This window comes from Pipistrellus hanaki, assembly GCF_964339955.1.
Source record: "Pipistrellus hanaki genome assembly, chromosome: 4".
NCBI classification, from domain to species: domain Eukaryota; kingdom Metazoa; phylum Chordata; class Mammalia; order Chiroptera; family Vespertilionidae; genus Pipistrellus; species Pipistrellus hanaki.
The window spans coordinates 91,423,079-91,440,132 of NC_140506.1; the positions used below are offsets into that span (position 1 = coordinate 91,423,079).

At 38.0% G+C, this 17,054-nt stretch overlaps 1 protein-coding gene across 2 annotated transcripts in view; it reads left to right on the plus strand.

Moving 5' to 3' along the window:
* Nucleotides 1–17,054, plus strand: part of MEIOB (meiosis specific with OB-fold) — a 34,302-nt gene that overhangs the window by 12,162 nt on the left and 5,086 nt on the right. Inside the window, exons 4-12 of one of the 2 annotated variants that reach the window (XM_084882551.1) lie at nucleotides 1,716–1,788; nucleotides 4,518–4,713; nucleotides 8,512–8,612; nucleotides 9,670–9,722; nucleotides 9,809–9,904; nucleotides 10,393–10,494; nucleotides 11,294–11,447; nucleotides 14,837–15,020; nucleotides 15,735–15,821. In XM_084882551.1, coding sequence (XP_084738677.1) covers nucleotides 1,716–1,788; nucleotides 4,518–4,713; nucleotides 8,512–8,612; nucleotides 9,670–9,722; nucleotides 9,809–9,904; nucleotides 10,393–10,494; nucleotides 11,294–11,447; nucleotides 14,837–15,020; nucleotides 15,735–15,821 — 1,046 coding nt within the window. The remainder of the gene's footprint in view (nucleotides 1–1,715; nucleotides 1,789–4,517; nucleotides 4,714–8,511; nucleotides 8,613–9,669; nucleotides 9,723–9,808; nucleotides 9,905–10,392; nucleotides 10,495–11,293; nucleotides 11,448–14,836; nucleotides 15,021–15,734; nucleotides 15,822–17,054) is intronic. The other variant, XM_084882552.1, reaches the window with a different exon arrangement.

Here is a 17,054-nt window from a genome sequence, read left to right on the forward strand (position 1 = left end):
CTAGTTCCAACCTTTATTCATACTTAATCTTGTTGGGCCTCAATTATGAATTAATATCTTATAGATTATCATGAATATTAAATGAATAGTGTGCTTGTTATAAAGTGTAGAATTTAGTGCACTACCAGCAATACGAAAACATATATCCCAGCTTTCTTTCATGGTAGAAAAAAGAAGGGGATGGGTAATGCAGATAAACTACTACTCTCTAATATTGTAGTATGAAGCAGCCTAATCATATATTGCCTTGTATTATTAACTTTCAGGGTTGTATGTAATATCTCTCTAACTGAATAATAGAGTAATTGAACATATGGAGTTGAAGGTAGAAAATATTGCAGACTTCACAGGGCCCAGTACAATTAGAAACATTCCTTGGATAAATGCCAGAACATTAGTTATACAAAGCTAAAGATGTATTTTGGTATTAAAATATGGTATAGCCCTAGTCAGTTTGGCTTAGTAGGATAGAGCATCGGCCTGCAGACTGAAGGGTCCCAGGTTTGATTCTGGTCAAGGGCACATCTTTGGGTTGCAGGCTTAATCCCCAGTAGAGGCATGCAGGAGGCAGCCAATCAATGATTCTCATCATTCATGTTTCTATCTCTCTCTTTTTCTCCCTACCTCTCTGAAATCTTCAACTCCATATGTTCAATTACTCTATTATTCAATTAGAGAGATACTACATAAAACCCTGAAAGTTAATAATACAAGGCAATATATAATTAGGCGGCTTCATACTACAATATTAAGAGAATAGTAGTTTATCTGCATTACCCTTATATATTAATAAAAGAGTAATATGCTAATTAGGCCAGACAGCCAAATACCTTCTGGATGTCCTTCCGGGTGGCCTTCTGGACAAAGTCAGGGCTTCGAGGGCCAAGGCAAGCCACCGCAGCTGTGAGGGCCAAGCCCCTTGCACGAATTTCATGTATCAGGCCTTTAGTATATATATGATTATATTGTATGTTGATGGTGCTTATGAGGTTGAATGAGATAAGGGATTTTAAAAGTGTAAAGTCAATAAAGATTATAAATTTAAATAAGATTTCAGTGTGGTAGAGTGAAAAGATTACAGATTTTTAAATCAGAACAATTCTAATTCTAGCTCTACTACTTTCTAAATATAAAACCTCAAGAAAGTTATTCAACCTTTGTGAGCTTTAATTTTTTCATTTGTAAAAAGGGAATGATTGTGTTAGTAATTAGCAAAATAGAACACAAAAAGGTCTAATATAGACCATGAGGAAATGGAAATGCTAACATGCTAGCTCATAAGATTATTAAGTTGTTTAACTCAAATTAGGACTCAGATTTTGCATTGCACTTTCTGCCCCATTATTATTTCCCAAGAGCAACTATGCATTGGATGAAGATCAATTAAGTGTTTATAGAAGAGCATGCTATAATCAAATCAAATATAGGAGGGGGTTTTGTAATAAAATGCTCAGTGTAATTAATCGATAAAGTAATGTTAATGTGGGTCATATGTTGGGACTTAAACACAAAGTATAAGAAATATCATCTGGGGTCAGTGATGGTCATACTCCAGGATTCTGTTTCTCCCAATGACACAAGAAAATGATTGGGAAGGATATTTAACACTAACTCAGAAATTAGAATTAACATTATAATGTTTATTATGTACATTTTGTTTTTTATTTAGCCTATTATTTTTTTATAATAGCATCATACTTTTCCCTCTGTTTTAGTGATAATTGAAAATCCCTTGATCCAAAGAAAGGAATTAGAAAGAGAAGAAAAATTCAGCCCTGAAACTCCTAGGTAAATATTTAGCATAGATATCAATAATCTTTGTGCTAGAATGATTATTATTAATAAGTTTTTGTGTGCCAAATAAGCAGCTTATTAAAGGTAAGCTCAATTTGAAAATTAGGACTTTAATTCTCCCTCACAATATTTATTTATTTATTTATTTATTTATTTATTTATTTTGTTCCCATCCCACCCTCTTCCCTTTCCCCACCCCCATTGTCCTCATCCATAGGTGCACAGTTTATGTTCAGTCTCTTCCCACATCCCCCTCTCCCCTTTTCCCCAAGAATCATCAGTTCACTCCCCTTCCATACTTCTGACTCTATTACAATATATTCACCAGTTAATATTGTTCATCAGATTTTTTTTTTAATTTCCTTGGTTTTTAGATTCACTTGTTGATAGTTATGTATTTGTTGTTCATAATTTTTATCTTTATTTATTTTCTCTTCCAAAAGAACCCCCTTCAGCAATTCATATAATTCTGGTGTGGTGGTGATGAACTCCTTTAGCTTTTTTTTTATTAGTGAAGCTCTTTATCTGACCTTTGAATCTGAGTGATAGCTTTGCTGGGTAGATTATCTTTGGCTGTAGGTTCTGAATATTTCTTGCCATTCCCGTCTGGCCTGCATGGTTTCTGTTGAAAAATCAGCTGACAATCGTATAGGTGCTCCTTTATAGGTAACTACCTGCTTTGCTCTTGCTGCTTTTAATATTCTCTCTTTGTCTTTTGCTTTTGGAATTTTAGTTATGATGTGTCTCAGTGTGGTCCTCTTTGGATTCCTTTTGTTTGGAGTTCTGTGCGTTTCCTGGACTTGTAAGTCTAATTCTTTCACCAGGTGGGGGAAGTTTTCTGTCACTATTTCTTTCAGTATGTTTTCGATATCTTGCTCTCTCTCATCTTCTGGGACCCCCATAATTCTGATGTTGGTTCGCTTGTATTGAATGGAGAAGAGACCACCCAAGAGCAGAGACCCCTACCCGGGAAACAACTCCAACTAGCCAATTGCGGAGTCAAATAACAAATTTTATTACAGATTCAAATCTGGGCTGCTGCCGCCAGGATGGAGCAGGCAACAAACAGCAGCAAGCAGTTATAAATCCAGCTTTTTATGCACATTTCAAATAAGGGGGTGGAGGTCGTTTCTATATCGCTTAACCTTGTGGTTGCATGCATCGGCCAGATGGCCTAATCTCCCTTCTTGGTTCCTTCTGTTCTTTTAGCCTTGACTAACCCAGACTGTTGACTTGGCCTTCAGGTCCAGGAGGGGGAGGGAGTAGTAACTTTCTACCCTCCAGGCAAGGTCAGTAATTTCCCACTCCTCAGCAAGTAATCGAAGGTCAAAGTCAGATAGCAAGGCTAAAATTCAAACAGCAGTTTTTACCAAAGTATGGTTGCCACTATATTTCAGCTTGAAGTTGTCCCAGAGGTTTCTTACATTATCTTCAATTTTCTGGATTCTCTTGCCTTCTTGCTTCTGCGGAGGAGTGTCTTCAGGCTCTTTATGTTCCAAATCTTTGACTTGATTCTTGTGATCTTCCATTCTGTTTTTAGGACTCTGTAAAATATTTTTTATTTCAGATAATGTATTCTTTATTTCTTGTTGATCCCTTATCATTTCTTGTTGATTCCTTATTAATTCTAGTTGATCCCTTTTCATATCCTCATAGGTCTTATCAACCTTTTCTAGGAAATTCTTGAAAACCCTTATAAGCGTAGATTTGAACTCTATATCCAGTTGCTTTTTGTCCTCCATTTCTTTTGTTTGTGATCTATTTAGTTGCCTAGGCATTTTCGTAGCTTCCCTGATGGGGCGGGGTTTCAGGGTGGAGCCTACAGCCTTGGCTTCTGTCAGCCCCACCCTATGCGGTTCCTGAGTCTCAGTAATCCCCAGGGTCCTTCAGTACTCACTGCATGCACCTCTGAGAGAAAGGTGCCCTCGATTTTCGCCTGCTCCCAGTCTATGCTCTCCCCCAATGAGCCCGGAACGGGTTCAGTTCAGTTGGAAGTGGAGTTGGAGGTGGTGTTCAGAGCAGTCCAGAGCTTTTGTCTCCTTCCTGCCAGGGCAATCCCGCGGCACAGCCAACCGTCCCTTCTCTGCACGCAATGTGCGGCGCCTCCTGGACCTCCTTTTGCAGCTCCCCTGGTGTTCCGCCTTACAGCCCAGCTCCCTATGGATGAGCCTGGGTCCCCGGGGTCTGGCCTAGAACTGGGGTTCAGAGCAGTCGGAACTGGGGCCCAGCACAGTCGGAGTTTTTATGTCCTTCCCGCTAGGGAACGCCAGCCAGGCACTCAGCCGTCCCTCCTCTCCGGCTCTGTCCTCTCCGCGCGCACACCGCATGTCTCCGTACCTTAGGCTTTTACAGCTCCTCCGCTCTTCCTTCTGGTTTTCTCCTTGCTTCTCGTTGTAGAATTTCCAGTCAGTCGACTTTCCTGTAGTTCTGGGTAATGTCCATTTTATATTTTAGTTGTATTTTATTGAAATTGTTGTGTACGGCTGCGGCTAGGTGTTTACCTATGCAGCCATCTTGGATTCTCCCGGAACATTTTCTTAATGAAAATATATTTCAGACAAAAATATTTTACTATATTTTTAATGTTTCTATGAGTAAAATGTATAACTTTTCTTAATCTAGTCTAAATTATAATAAAAAATAATTTAACTGTGAACCTGAAAGTATTTTTCTATTTTAAAAAATCATGTAATAGTAACTTTTTGTGTCTGTTTACAATTTAGTGACTGTAAACTACTGCTCAGTGGAGATCACTCAACAGTAAAAGTTTGTTCCAGTTATGAAGTGGACACCAAGTTACTTTCTTTGATACACTTACCCGTTAAAGAATCTCGGAATTATTATTCATTGGGTGATATTATTGCAAATGGACACAGTCTTGAAGGGAGAATTATTAATGTGCTTGCAGCTGTGAAGTCGGTAAGTTTAAATCTCAATAAAGTTCAATTTGGCAGGGAAGTTCTATCACTTAGTATTTGGAAAGTAGTAACCAGCTGGAGTAATTATTCCTCTGTATCTTGATCCGTATTCAGTTGAATTAAGAAAATGATATCACTTCTCATTAAAAGTTAAGTAGCATTTTATCTGTGATGAATAACAATATAAAATCATATTTAAATGTTAAATGCAGTACACACTCATAAATGACCCACTAACTATATGAGAGCCTTTTTATACTTTGGTTACAGAGGCAAATGGAAGGGGTAAATTCATTGACTTGAAGATTTCAATGAAGTTAAAGGGATATAAGTTGTATAAATCAAGGAATCAATTCTGGGCCTGTTTTCAGAGCTGCCCTGAGATGGGAGAGAGAGTGAGAATAGTGAACTGAACTGCAGTTGGGGCCTGGTGACCTACTGCACAGCATCATGTGGTGAAAGCAGGGAAAGACAACACTCCATGGGGCGCTGGGAGTGTTTCACCATTTGTTACATCAGAATCTCCCTCTTAATTGTTGCCCAAGTTTTGAACTCTGTTTGGACAGACTAGAGTCACTAAGAGGTGGACCTTAAAATTAAAGTTTCACAATGCCCTAGCCAGTTTGGCTCAGTGGATAGAGCGTTGGCCTGCGAACTGAAACGTCCCAGGTTCAATTCCGGTCAAGGGCACATGCCCAGGCTGTGGGCTCAATCCCCAGTGGGGGGCTTGCAGGAGGCAGCCGATCAATGATTCTCTCTTATCATTGATGTTTTTATCTCTCTCTCCCTCTTTCCTCTCTGAAATCAATAAAGATATATTTAAAAAAATAAAGTACACAAAGAAAATTAAAGGGGCAAGATCAGTTTATCTCAATGGAATGATGGTAGTGAAAAGACAAAAAAGGGGGGAAAAAGGAAATGGATTTAGGTACTTGTAGTTAATGTTGTTAGTAATTGCTAATTGCTTTTCCGTATTAAATGACTAACTAATATGAGTATCAACTATACTCGATGATAGGCCCTTGATGGCAGAGGCATGTGTTTTTGTTCATCACTGTAGTTAAAGCCTAGCACAGTGCCAGCCACACAGTGAGCACTCACTCAGTATAATCCAGGATGGAGGAATAAACACCTTACATGACAATGGTGAAAAGTAGAAGAAATTACTTTCTTGGCAATTTATTGATAGATCCAATCTTACTTAAAGGCGGGATATGATCTTTCAGTTTCCCTGCAGCCTTATATAATATCATTATATTACAACTTAGTAAGAATTTTCTAACATTCAGTATAAACATAAGCCAAAACCTGCAACAGCTTTTTCCATGTATCTTCCTCTACCTCCACCATATGAGTCTGTACCTTCTATAGAATTACATTATTTCTTTTTTTCACTGCCTTCTTTCATTTTGCTTCCATCCCTCCTACATTTAATTTTCTTCACATTTTAGTTAACCTGTTCTCTCTTCCTTCTTACCTCTGGTTAGGTCTCTTAACTTTAAAACTCTTTTTTGTACAATTTTCTTTTTTGTACAAGAGGCCTGTTGTGATATGGCAGGCCTCTTTCATACTCTGGCTGTCCTTTCCTACAACTTTCTTTCTGGATGCTGCTCTTCTGCTGGTAGCTGTGAGTCTTTCTTCAGCTCCTTCCTGTGGAGCTCAGCCCTGCTGATAGATGAAGTGGTGACAGTGGCATAGGGTGCAGCCAGTTGTTAGTCTGTTCTTGGAACATTGCTATGTGACTGTCAGAGGTGTCTGCTGTTCCATGTGAGAACCCCCGGGCCTCTGACAGAAAGGTCCCTGAGTTCACCTTCATTTTCAAGATGAAATGAGGGATGTATGAGAAAGTGCTTTGACATAGTGTGGATTGAATCAGACTGTGTCAAAGCACTTTCCCATACAGCCACCATTTGGTCCTCACCATGTTGTCCTTATAAAGGCACATATTCACGCCTGCACTAGAAAAATGAGGACACTGAGACTCAGAGAGACTGAGTTTATTTATTTATTTATTTATTTTTAAAAATACATTTTATTGATTTTTTACAGAGAGGAGGAGAGAGGGATAGAAAGCTAGAAACGTCAATGAGAGAGAAACATCGACTAGCTGCTTCTTGCACACCCCCCACTGGGGATGTCCCCGCAACCAATGTACATACCCTTGACCGGAATCGAACTTGGGACCTTTCAGTCCGCAGACCGATGCTCTACCACTGAGCCAAACCGGTTTCGGCAAGACTGAGTTTATTTAGTCACATGAATTCTGTACTAAGCCAGGGAGATACACAGATGTTGAAAATATACTTTCTATCCTTAATGAGCCTACATAGATGCCACCAATGGGCTTGATATGGAACATTTGTTCTGTTATGTAGAAAAGACCCCAAAATCTTAACTTAAAATACATATATTTGAACTTCTCTTCAAACTGTGCAACAATATCAGTTAAATACACCTAGCTTAGCGATAGATACTTTTTAATATATATATATATATATATATATATATATATATATATATATATATATATATATAAAAGTATATAATTGATTTTTTACAGAAAGGAAGGAAGAGGGATAGAGAGTTAGAAACATCGATGAGAGAGAAACCATAGATCAGCTGTCACCTGTGCACCCCCTACTGGGGATGTGCCTACAACCAAGGTACATTCCTTTGACTGGAATCTAACCTGAGATCCTTCAGTCCACAAGCCGACGTTCTATCCACTGAGCCAAACCAGTCAGGGCAAGAGATAGATGCTTTTAACTCATCTATATAATTATATCTAATAAAAATAATATGCAAATTGAATATCACTTCAACACACAAGATGGCTGCCCCCATATGGACACAAGATGGTCAGCAGGGGAGGGCAGTTGGGAGGGTCCAGGCCTGCAAGGGAAGACAGTTGGGGGCGATTGGGCCTGCAGGGAAAGGCAGTTGTGGGGGACCCAGGCCTGCAAGGGAGAGCAGTTGGGGGCACCAGGCCTGCAGGGGAGGGCAGTTAGGGGCAAACAGTCTGGCAGGGGAGCAGTTAGGCATCAATCAGGCTGGCAGGGGAGTGGTTAGGGGGTGATCAGGCTGGCAGGCAGAAGCGGTTAGGGGCAATCAAGCCAGTCAGGCAGGCGAGCAGTTGGGAGCCAGCAGTTTGGATTGTGAGAGGAATCTCTGACTGCCCGTTTAGACCTGATCCCTAAACAGGCAATTGGACATATCTTGAGGGGTCCCAGATTGGAGAGGGTGCAGGCTGGGCTGAGGGACACACACCAGTATATAATAAAAGTCTAAGTGGTCGTTATGGCGGAACAACCAGAATGATTGGTTGCTGTGATGTGCACGGACCACCACCGGGCAGATGCTCAATGCAGGAGCTTCCCCCTGGTGGTCAGCATGCTCCCAAGGGGGAGTACCGCTCAGCCAGAGCCAGGTTCACGGCTGGCGAGTGCAGTGGCAGTGGCAGGAGCCTCTCCCGCCTCTGTGGCAGTGCTAAGGAGCAGTGAGTGAGCTGTAAGGAACAGCGAGCAGGTCGGTGGAAGGAGCAATGGGTCCTGGACTGCGAGAGGAATGTCTACTGAGGTGTCCTAGCCTGCAAGAGGGCACAGGCTGGGCTGAGGGACACCCCCCTCCAGTGCACGAATTTCATGCACTAGGCCTCTAGTTAAATATATATCAGTGGTTCTTGTATTTTGATGTTTCTTACTTTCTATTTAAAGGGTAAACATCTGAGTCTTCCATCAACAAATATTTAGGTACCTGTACTATTATAGATGAAGAATAATGATTTTCTTCAATTTCTAAGGTTGGAGAGCCAAAATACTTTACAACTTCAGATCGAAGAAAAGGCCAGAGGTGTGAAGTTAAACTCTATGATGAGACCGAGTCTACTTTTGCAATGATATGGTAACCTCCCATTTCTGTTCCAAAATGTGAAATCCCTAGTATTATCAAGACAGAACATTTTTATTTTATCAAAAATATGATGGATTTAGTGTCAGGAGAGGAATAATGATAGGAGAGAAATGATATTTTAAAAATAAACCTCACTCTTGTATTTTGACTTCTTACAGTCTGTGCTATAAGATTTACCTTAAAGTGAGATCTTTAGTGACATGGGATTATTTAAATGGACAAATTGTGACTAGTGTATTATTGCACTGTCTTTTATTAAAAATGATAATTTATTAGGACCCATTGATAATGAACATGCCAGATTTTTCATAATTCTTTGGGTAGTACCCTGGAGCCAGACCATGGAAAAATGATAGAAAAACAAGTGTTGTCATGGGCTTGTTTCTGTAGGGTGCCTGGTGTGGGCACATGGGCAGGACTACATTCTGAAGTACTGTAGGGTATTGCATGACATTGTTTAGACTCCAGATGCCTGGGTACCAAAAGGCGCTAAATTTGAAATGAGCCATCAAGTGCCCTGAGCAGATTATCCACTGGGGCCCTTGCTTAATAGTCTGAAATAGTGTCTTTAAAATCTTTAGACTTGTAGTCACTCTGTTCTAAGTAGCCAGGAGTGACCTGAGAGATGGGAAAAGAAAGAATTGATGGAGCAGAAGTTGTTAAAGATTAATAGTATTGGAGGAAGGATTGATCATGTAGATGTTAAATGCTCTGTGAAATAGACAGTATAACAGCAAAATGCAGGAGAAACCAACATCTTTAACCACATGGGCAATGGGTCACCCCGCCCTAAGATATTATTTTGGTAAATAATGTTTGCTGCCAGTTTTTTTCTAATGTAGTCAATTTTCATCCCTTCTTCTTCTTCTTCTTCTTCTTCTTCTTCTTCTTCTTCTTCTTCTTCTTCTTCTTCTTCTTCTTCTTCTTCTTCTTCTTCTTCTTCTTCTTCTTCCTCTTCTTCTTCCTCTTCTTCTTCTCCTTCTTCTTCTTCTTCTTCTTCTTCTTCTTCTTCTTCTTCTTCTTCTTCTTCTTCTTCTTCTATGTGCAGTTGGGATAATGAATCCATTCTACTTGCACAGAGCTGGATGCCACGAGAAACAGGTATCATACTGCAATGATTGTATTCAATATTTGTCATTTTTTATCTCCCCATGTAATAATTAAAAAATGGCTTTTTCCCCAAACAGTAATATTTGCCTCAGATGTAAGAATAAATTTTGACAAATTTCGAAACTGCATGGCCGCAACTGTAATCTCAAAAACCATTATTACAACTAACCCAGGTAAAAAGTCATCTGAAATTTTTTATCCCTTTGGAAATGACTATCACATAGTCCAATATTTGTGTATTTAAGAATGAAAACAAAGCTTATAAAACAAATATTGTTTTATATGACTTTTAAAAATTATCTTTCCCTCCATGATCCTCTCTACAACTTCCCCCTGCTCCCATCTTTATATGACTTTTTGTTGTTGTTCATCCTCACCTAAGGATATTTTCCCATTGATTTTTAGAGAGAGTAGAAGGGAAGGGGAGAGACAGAGAAAGAGAAACATTGATTGGTTGCCACCCACACACTTCCAAAATGGGATTGTTTTAACAAAGGTCTATTTGTATACTTCCCTTAATTATGTACTACCCTTTACATTTTTAAATTTTATTCCCTTTTGTTAATAAAATGGCCAACAGTTAAAAATAATTTTGGATCTTTCACAATTATTTAAAAAGTAATCAGTTTGATTTTTAATTATTATGCATTTTCAATTTAAGAGACACCAGAAGCTAACATCTTATTGAATTTTATAAGAGTAAATAAAGAAACAAATCCTCAGGATGATGCAATTGACAGTTATTTGGAAGAATCCATAAATTGTAAGTGACCTTTAAATATTACGTATTATAAAAGCATTGAGTTTTTAAAGGGCCAAAATTGGGGCCTATAAAGTTTTGTTTTACATAGTGAAAGATCCTATATTCTTTTTTTTTTTTAAATCTATTTTATTGATTTTTTACAGAGAGGAAGGGAGAGAGATAGAGAGCTAGAAACGTCGTTGAGAGAGAAACATCGACCAGCTGCCTCTTGCACACCCCCTGCCGGGGATGTGCCCAAAACCAACATACATGCCCCTGACCGGAATCGAACCTGGGACCTTTCAGTCCGCAGACTGACCCTCTACCACTGAGCCAAACCGGTTTTGGCAAGATCCTATATTCTGATTCTATAACTGCTATATTTCCACTTTTTAAAGTAGTTTTAAACTCTTGGAGCTTTCTATAATCTTTTGCCAATCTGATGAAAGCTAAAAAATGAGTTGACTATGGGTGTTTTTTTTGTCATTGATTTTTAAGAATTCTTTAGATATTTTTTTGTCTTTTGCTAGCATCTCCCACTGTGTAGTTTGCCTTTTCACTCTTCTAAAATCATCCTCTGATAATTATAAATTCTTTATTTTAATGAACATTAATTTCTCATTGTTCCCATTTTTATTGGTTTTTTTTTTGCTTTCCCCTCATTTATATTAATAAGTTTTAATATAGCAAGTGTAATAATTATTTTATTACTTAACTAAAGCTTCTACATGTTCTCATTTGAACTTTGTAGCTTTCCTATTTGGATATAATTCTTAGAATATGTATAGAGAGAACTATAATAACTTCTTTTTATTTTTAGTAAATACAATAGTTGATGTCTATACAGTTAAACAATTAAAGGTAAAAGCTTTGAAGAATGAAGGAAAACATGATCCTTTTTATGGCATTCTTTATGCTTACATTTCTACACTGAACATTGATGGTGAAACTACAAAAGTAGTTCGAAATAGATGGTAAGCAGTCAAACTATTTTAGCAAATTCATTCTTATAAGAAATAAAAAAACAATTATTGTTAATAAACTTTTAAGATCTGTAAAAGTTTAAGCTATATTTGGGCATCACCGTGGTTATACACTTGAGGGAAATGTATAAGTAAGTAACTTATACTGAAATTTCCAGGCAAATTATTTAGATTTAAAGATTTTAATTGTCTTTTAAAGAAAATTTTAAATTAAAAGGCAATTTTATCTGTAGTCATAAACTATAATGATATGATATTGCCAGAAACTTTTTTAAAAATATATTTTTGTTGATTTTTTACAGAGAGGAAGGGAGAGAGATAGCTAGAAACATCGATGAGAGAGAAACACCGACCAGCTGCCTCTTGTACATCCCCTACTGGGGATGTGCCCGCAACCAACATACATGCCCCTGACTGGAATCGAACCTGGGACCTTTCAGTGCGCAGACTGACGCTCTACCACTGAGCCAAACCGGTTTTGGCACTGCCAGAAACTTTTAACTAGAATGACAAATTGTTATTTTATAATGTATTAGAAAATTATTTTGGTTGACACATTTTATAGCAAAAATTTTTATTGATTTCAGATTTATTGAAACCAGATTTTTATTGAATTCAAAGAGGAAGTGAGAGAGAGATAGATACGTCAATGATGGGAAAGAAGCATTGATTGGTTGCCTTCCTGCACACCCCACACTGGGGATTAGCCCCATCCTGGACATATGTCCTACTGAACAATGACCTCCTGGTTCATAGGTTGATGCTCAATCACTGAGCTACACTGGCTGGGCAAATGACTGCATTTAAAAAAAATATTTTCAACTGCATGATGAATGACTTCTAACCACTCATAGGTCAAAATATCTATTGCATAGAAAAGTAAGCCCCAGAAGAATTAATAGTCTTATCCAAAAGATAGTTGGCAAGAAATGTCTAAAATGTTATTGTGAAAATCTCCCTATGGGCTTTTGTAATAGAAATTTTTATGGAGATAAGTTCCAGGTTAACATGGAGTTTTAAGAAATAATATGGAAAGAGTCCATGTGCACTTTAACCAATTTCCCCCAATGTATCACATCATAGCCACGATATTTATATTAATTCTATCCACTCATTTTATTTTTATTTATTTATTTTTTAAAAAATATATTTTATTGATTTTTTTACAGAGAGAAAGAGAGAGGGATAGAGAGTTAGAAACATCAATGAGAGAGAATCATCGATCAGCTGCCTCTTCCACACCCCCTACTGGGGATGTGCCCGCAACCAAGGTACATGCCCTTGACCGGAATCAAACCCGGGATCTTTCAGTCCACAGTCCGACGCTCTATCCACTGAGCCAAACCGGTTTTGGCTATCCACTCATTTTAAATACATTTTTATTGACATCAGAGAGGAAGTGGGGAGGAAGAGAGAGATAGAAACATCAGTGATGAGAAAGAATCATCAATTGGGTACCTCCTGCATGCCCCACTGGGTATTCAGCCAAAACCTGGGTATCTACTGTTGTATCGTAAATCATCGAGTGAGATACAAGATGCCTTAATGAGCCAATTAATTAAGAGTCGTTTATTGCACACCGCCCAGAGGGAGGTGTTTCTTCCAAATCTCTGAGCAAAGTCACACAGGAAGTTTTTCATATTCATACCTTTTGAGCTTCTTTGTCTGCAGATTTTACAAAGGGCTCTGTGGGAGTTATTGTTACAGACAGTTGTAACCTTGAATACATAATGAGTTAGTGCTTGGCATAAGAATATGGGAATTATTATCAGTATTAGTTTATATTAGTCTATTACATTGGATGGCTAGTTTGCAAGGTCAGACAGTTAAGTTTATCTTTTTCTATTATTTAAACTAAAAACAAAGTCATTTTATAGAATAAGAGACTGTCTTAAAGTGACAGAGTTTACAATGACAGAGCTTACAAGACAAGGAACTAACAATAGCAGAGAATTTCAAACAGGGGTTTTTATAAAAGATGGAGGTTACTATGCTTCAGCACCCTGACTGGGAATCAAATCATAACCTCCTGGTTCATAGGTTGATGTTCAACCACAGAGCCACACTGATTGGGCTCAATCCACTTATTTATTCAAACTTCCCCAGATTGACATGCAGTCATTTGTGTGCACATGTGTATACTAAGTTCTATATGGTTTTATCACATGTATAGGTTTGTTTGCCTGTGACCACAGTCAAGATATTGACCTATGATTTTTAAAAAAATCCTCACCCAAGGGTATGTTTTTATGGATTTTTAGAGAGAGAAGAAGGGAAAGAGAGAGAGAAACATCTATGTAGAAGAGAAACCGTGATCGGTTGCCTCCCATACATGATCTGACATAGGATCAAACCAACAACCTTGGTGTATGGGGAGGATACTCTAACCAACTGAGCTACCTGGCCGGGGCAGTTGACCTATGGGTTTTTAAAACACTTTATGATTTAGTATTAAAGTTGAAAAAAAATAATGTAGAGGCTATTGTGTAAGGCAGTTATTTTTTTTTGAAAAATATTTTCCACAAATTTTAAATAAATTTTGTCTCATTTTTCCTACAGCTTTAGTATTTATATGTGAAGAAAAGCATCTAACATTTACTTTAAATGTGATCTGTGGCTAGATAAGAAACCACTATCTTCAGATCACTCTCTTTTCTTGAGAAATTTTAATTAGTTCTTTCCAAATTGGCTGAAGTAAGACATGCTTCAAAAATATGAAATAGCATGTAATTGCCACTTAAAGAGAGATGAATGTGTCACTGGTGCTACTAATAGCATTTAGGGTGTGAACTTGCCCAATCCTACGGCTTTTCTGTAGGTGTACAGACGACCTGATAAGTACCATCAAGTGAGCATTTGTGGAACCTAGACTTTCTAGACACAAGACACAATTCCTGTCCTTAGAACACAGCCCCAGGGACATAAGATGGACATGCCTGCAATAACAAGGAATAGGATGTGACAGAATTTAGTCAGTGTTGAGTATAAATTCTGCAGCTGTTCACTGTTCAGAGAAGGGAAGGAGTGAAGGTTGTGTGTGTATGTGGAGGGATGGGGGGGGGGGGGGGGTTAGGGAGGGGAGACAAGAAAGGAAGGCCCTAGTAGGGAAATGAGCTTGGGCAGGACCCAGCATGGGGGAAGGTAGGAAGCGGGACAATGAGCTTATCCCAGTTTCAGATGAATCACAAATACTAAGGAAGACTGAGAACACATGTGGAATTATTCCTTGTAATTTTATATGTTTGTCTTGTATCCTGTGCAGAGCTGAGCACTCTGAAATTACTTACTCTGATTTAGACTTTTAAGCAATAATTCTGCTGGAAAGCAGATTTGTCACTTAGGCCCTTCACATTGTATCATTGTCCTCACTTTCTTTTCAGTTCAAGCTGTGGTTACATTGTAAATGAAGCATCCAGCATTTGTACAACTTGCAACAAAGATTCTTCGAAGTTTAAATCCGTTTTTCTCAGCTTTGATATGCTAATTGATCTTACTGACCACACAGGTACCCTCCATTCCTGTAGTCTCACAGGAAGTGTTGCTGAGGAGACTTTGGGCTGCACGGTAAATAGCAAAAAGAAACCATGTTTGGAAATATGTCCAAATTGGATTTTCTTCCTCCAAAATATAGGTTATTTTGGCGAACATTTGATAGCAATTAATTTATTAATAAAGAGGTCTGTGAAAAATCAATCTTGATTTAAATATACATTGCTTTCTTTAATGAACAAGTAATTACATATTGTATATTAAAATCATAGCTAATATTATTAGGAATAATGACAGAGCCCTGGATCATAGTGGAGAATAAACAAGACATTTATATAGTCAAATAACAATGGGTAAAACAACACATTGAAGATGTCAATCAGTTATGAAGTAGCTCTTCCAGAAGGAGAGTTTGGCGATATTTCACACACTCAGCTGTAGAAAGTCAGCCACGAATGTTCCCCATCGTAGGACAGCAGCAGCAGATACTTAGAGATTAGAGTGTTCACTTGATGATAAGCACTTGTTTCTTATTGTTAAAAAGTTTACCATTAAACCTCAGTTCCAAGTGATCTCCAGTTTGTCAAGGGAGTTTTCTGTGCTAACCCACCCAATTAGCTTCAGAGATTCAATTTAGAGCAGATATCTGGCCTTATCTCATCCATCAAAAGAATTGAGCTGTAATTATGTGAATAAAATTCCACTTTTAGTGAGAAAATTGATGTTTATCCTTGTTAAGATGAGTTATCTATATAAACTTTGGAAATACTTGTTTATTTTTAAAATCAGGTAAATGAGTTTCTTGCAATGACGGATGAACAGAAAACAACATTAAAGTGGCAATTTCTTTTGGAAAGAAGCAAGATTTATTTAAAAGTTAGTATATTTTACAGTACTATGTTATTCTATATATTTAAACCAAAGAAAATCCTAGAGTTTGACCAAATAAATAAGGAATTTTTTTATTTTAATGATCCCAATTCCCAGATGTGCAGAAGGATTTGACTACTGTAGAAACAACGGAAGTAATCAGTTTTTTCATATAGCATAAAGTGGTTACAAATGACACCAAATAATAGATCAACAAAGAAAATACCCAGTAATGTTAACTCCAAGACTAGGCACCTGGCTTTAGGGTCAAGATGGGTCCGTCCCACCCACAAAACCCACGTGGCAATCTCCTCACTTCAGTGAGCGAGCTGTAAGAGCATATGGTTAAATGCTTAGGTGCTGGGATGAGACAGACTCAAGTAAGAATTCCAGTTCCACATTCCTCCGCCTGTGTGACCCTGGGGAGGTGAATTAACTTCCCTAAGCCTCTAAAATTCTGTAATCCTAAAACTCAGATCAGACTCCTGCAGCACCAATAACACTACAGTGTTGGAGGTTCATAGAATCTTTGTTTTAAAGATGTGAAGGGAAGTGAGCCAAATTCCCCTTGTTTTGCAAATGAGGAAAATAGGACCAAGAAATGTCACCACTAGCCCGAAGTCACAGGAGAGACAGGGGTACTGCCTACGTTATTACTCTCCTCCCATCATTCGCAAATGTTTTCTCCTTTACACTCTTAAGGGTTTTGAAGCTCTTGTTTGAGTTAAATCTGTTTGTGTTTACTGTACTAGAACTTAACATTAAGAAAAATGTAAAACAGCCGAAACCAGTTTGGTCAAGGGCATGTACATTGGTTGCGGGCACATCCCCAGGAAAGACTGTGCAGGAGGCAGCTGGTCGATGTTTCTCTTTCATTGATGTTTCTAGCTCTCTATCCCTCTCCCTTCCTCTCTGTGAAAAATCAATAAAATATATTTTTTGAAAAAGAAAAGAAAAAAAAGTAAAACATATTCATGAGCATGCATTTCATTATCTGTAGTGATATCATCGCATGTCATGTAACCTCAAGAAAACTACAGAGCATTCTGATGAAAGAATGAGAATAAAAAAGGAAAATAGTTTCTTAGTATTATTTAGAAAAATAGTTGTGATCTCATGGATACCCTGAAATAGTCTTTGAGAATACTGCATCACTTCATCTCAGCCTCATAAGCACCTTTTTACATGTTCTAGTGTCTTTCTTCCCTTGTGGCCTCAACTCTATCTGAATTAGGTTTC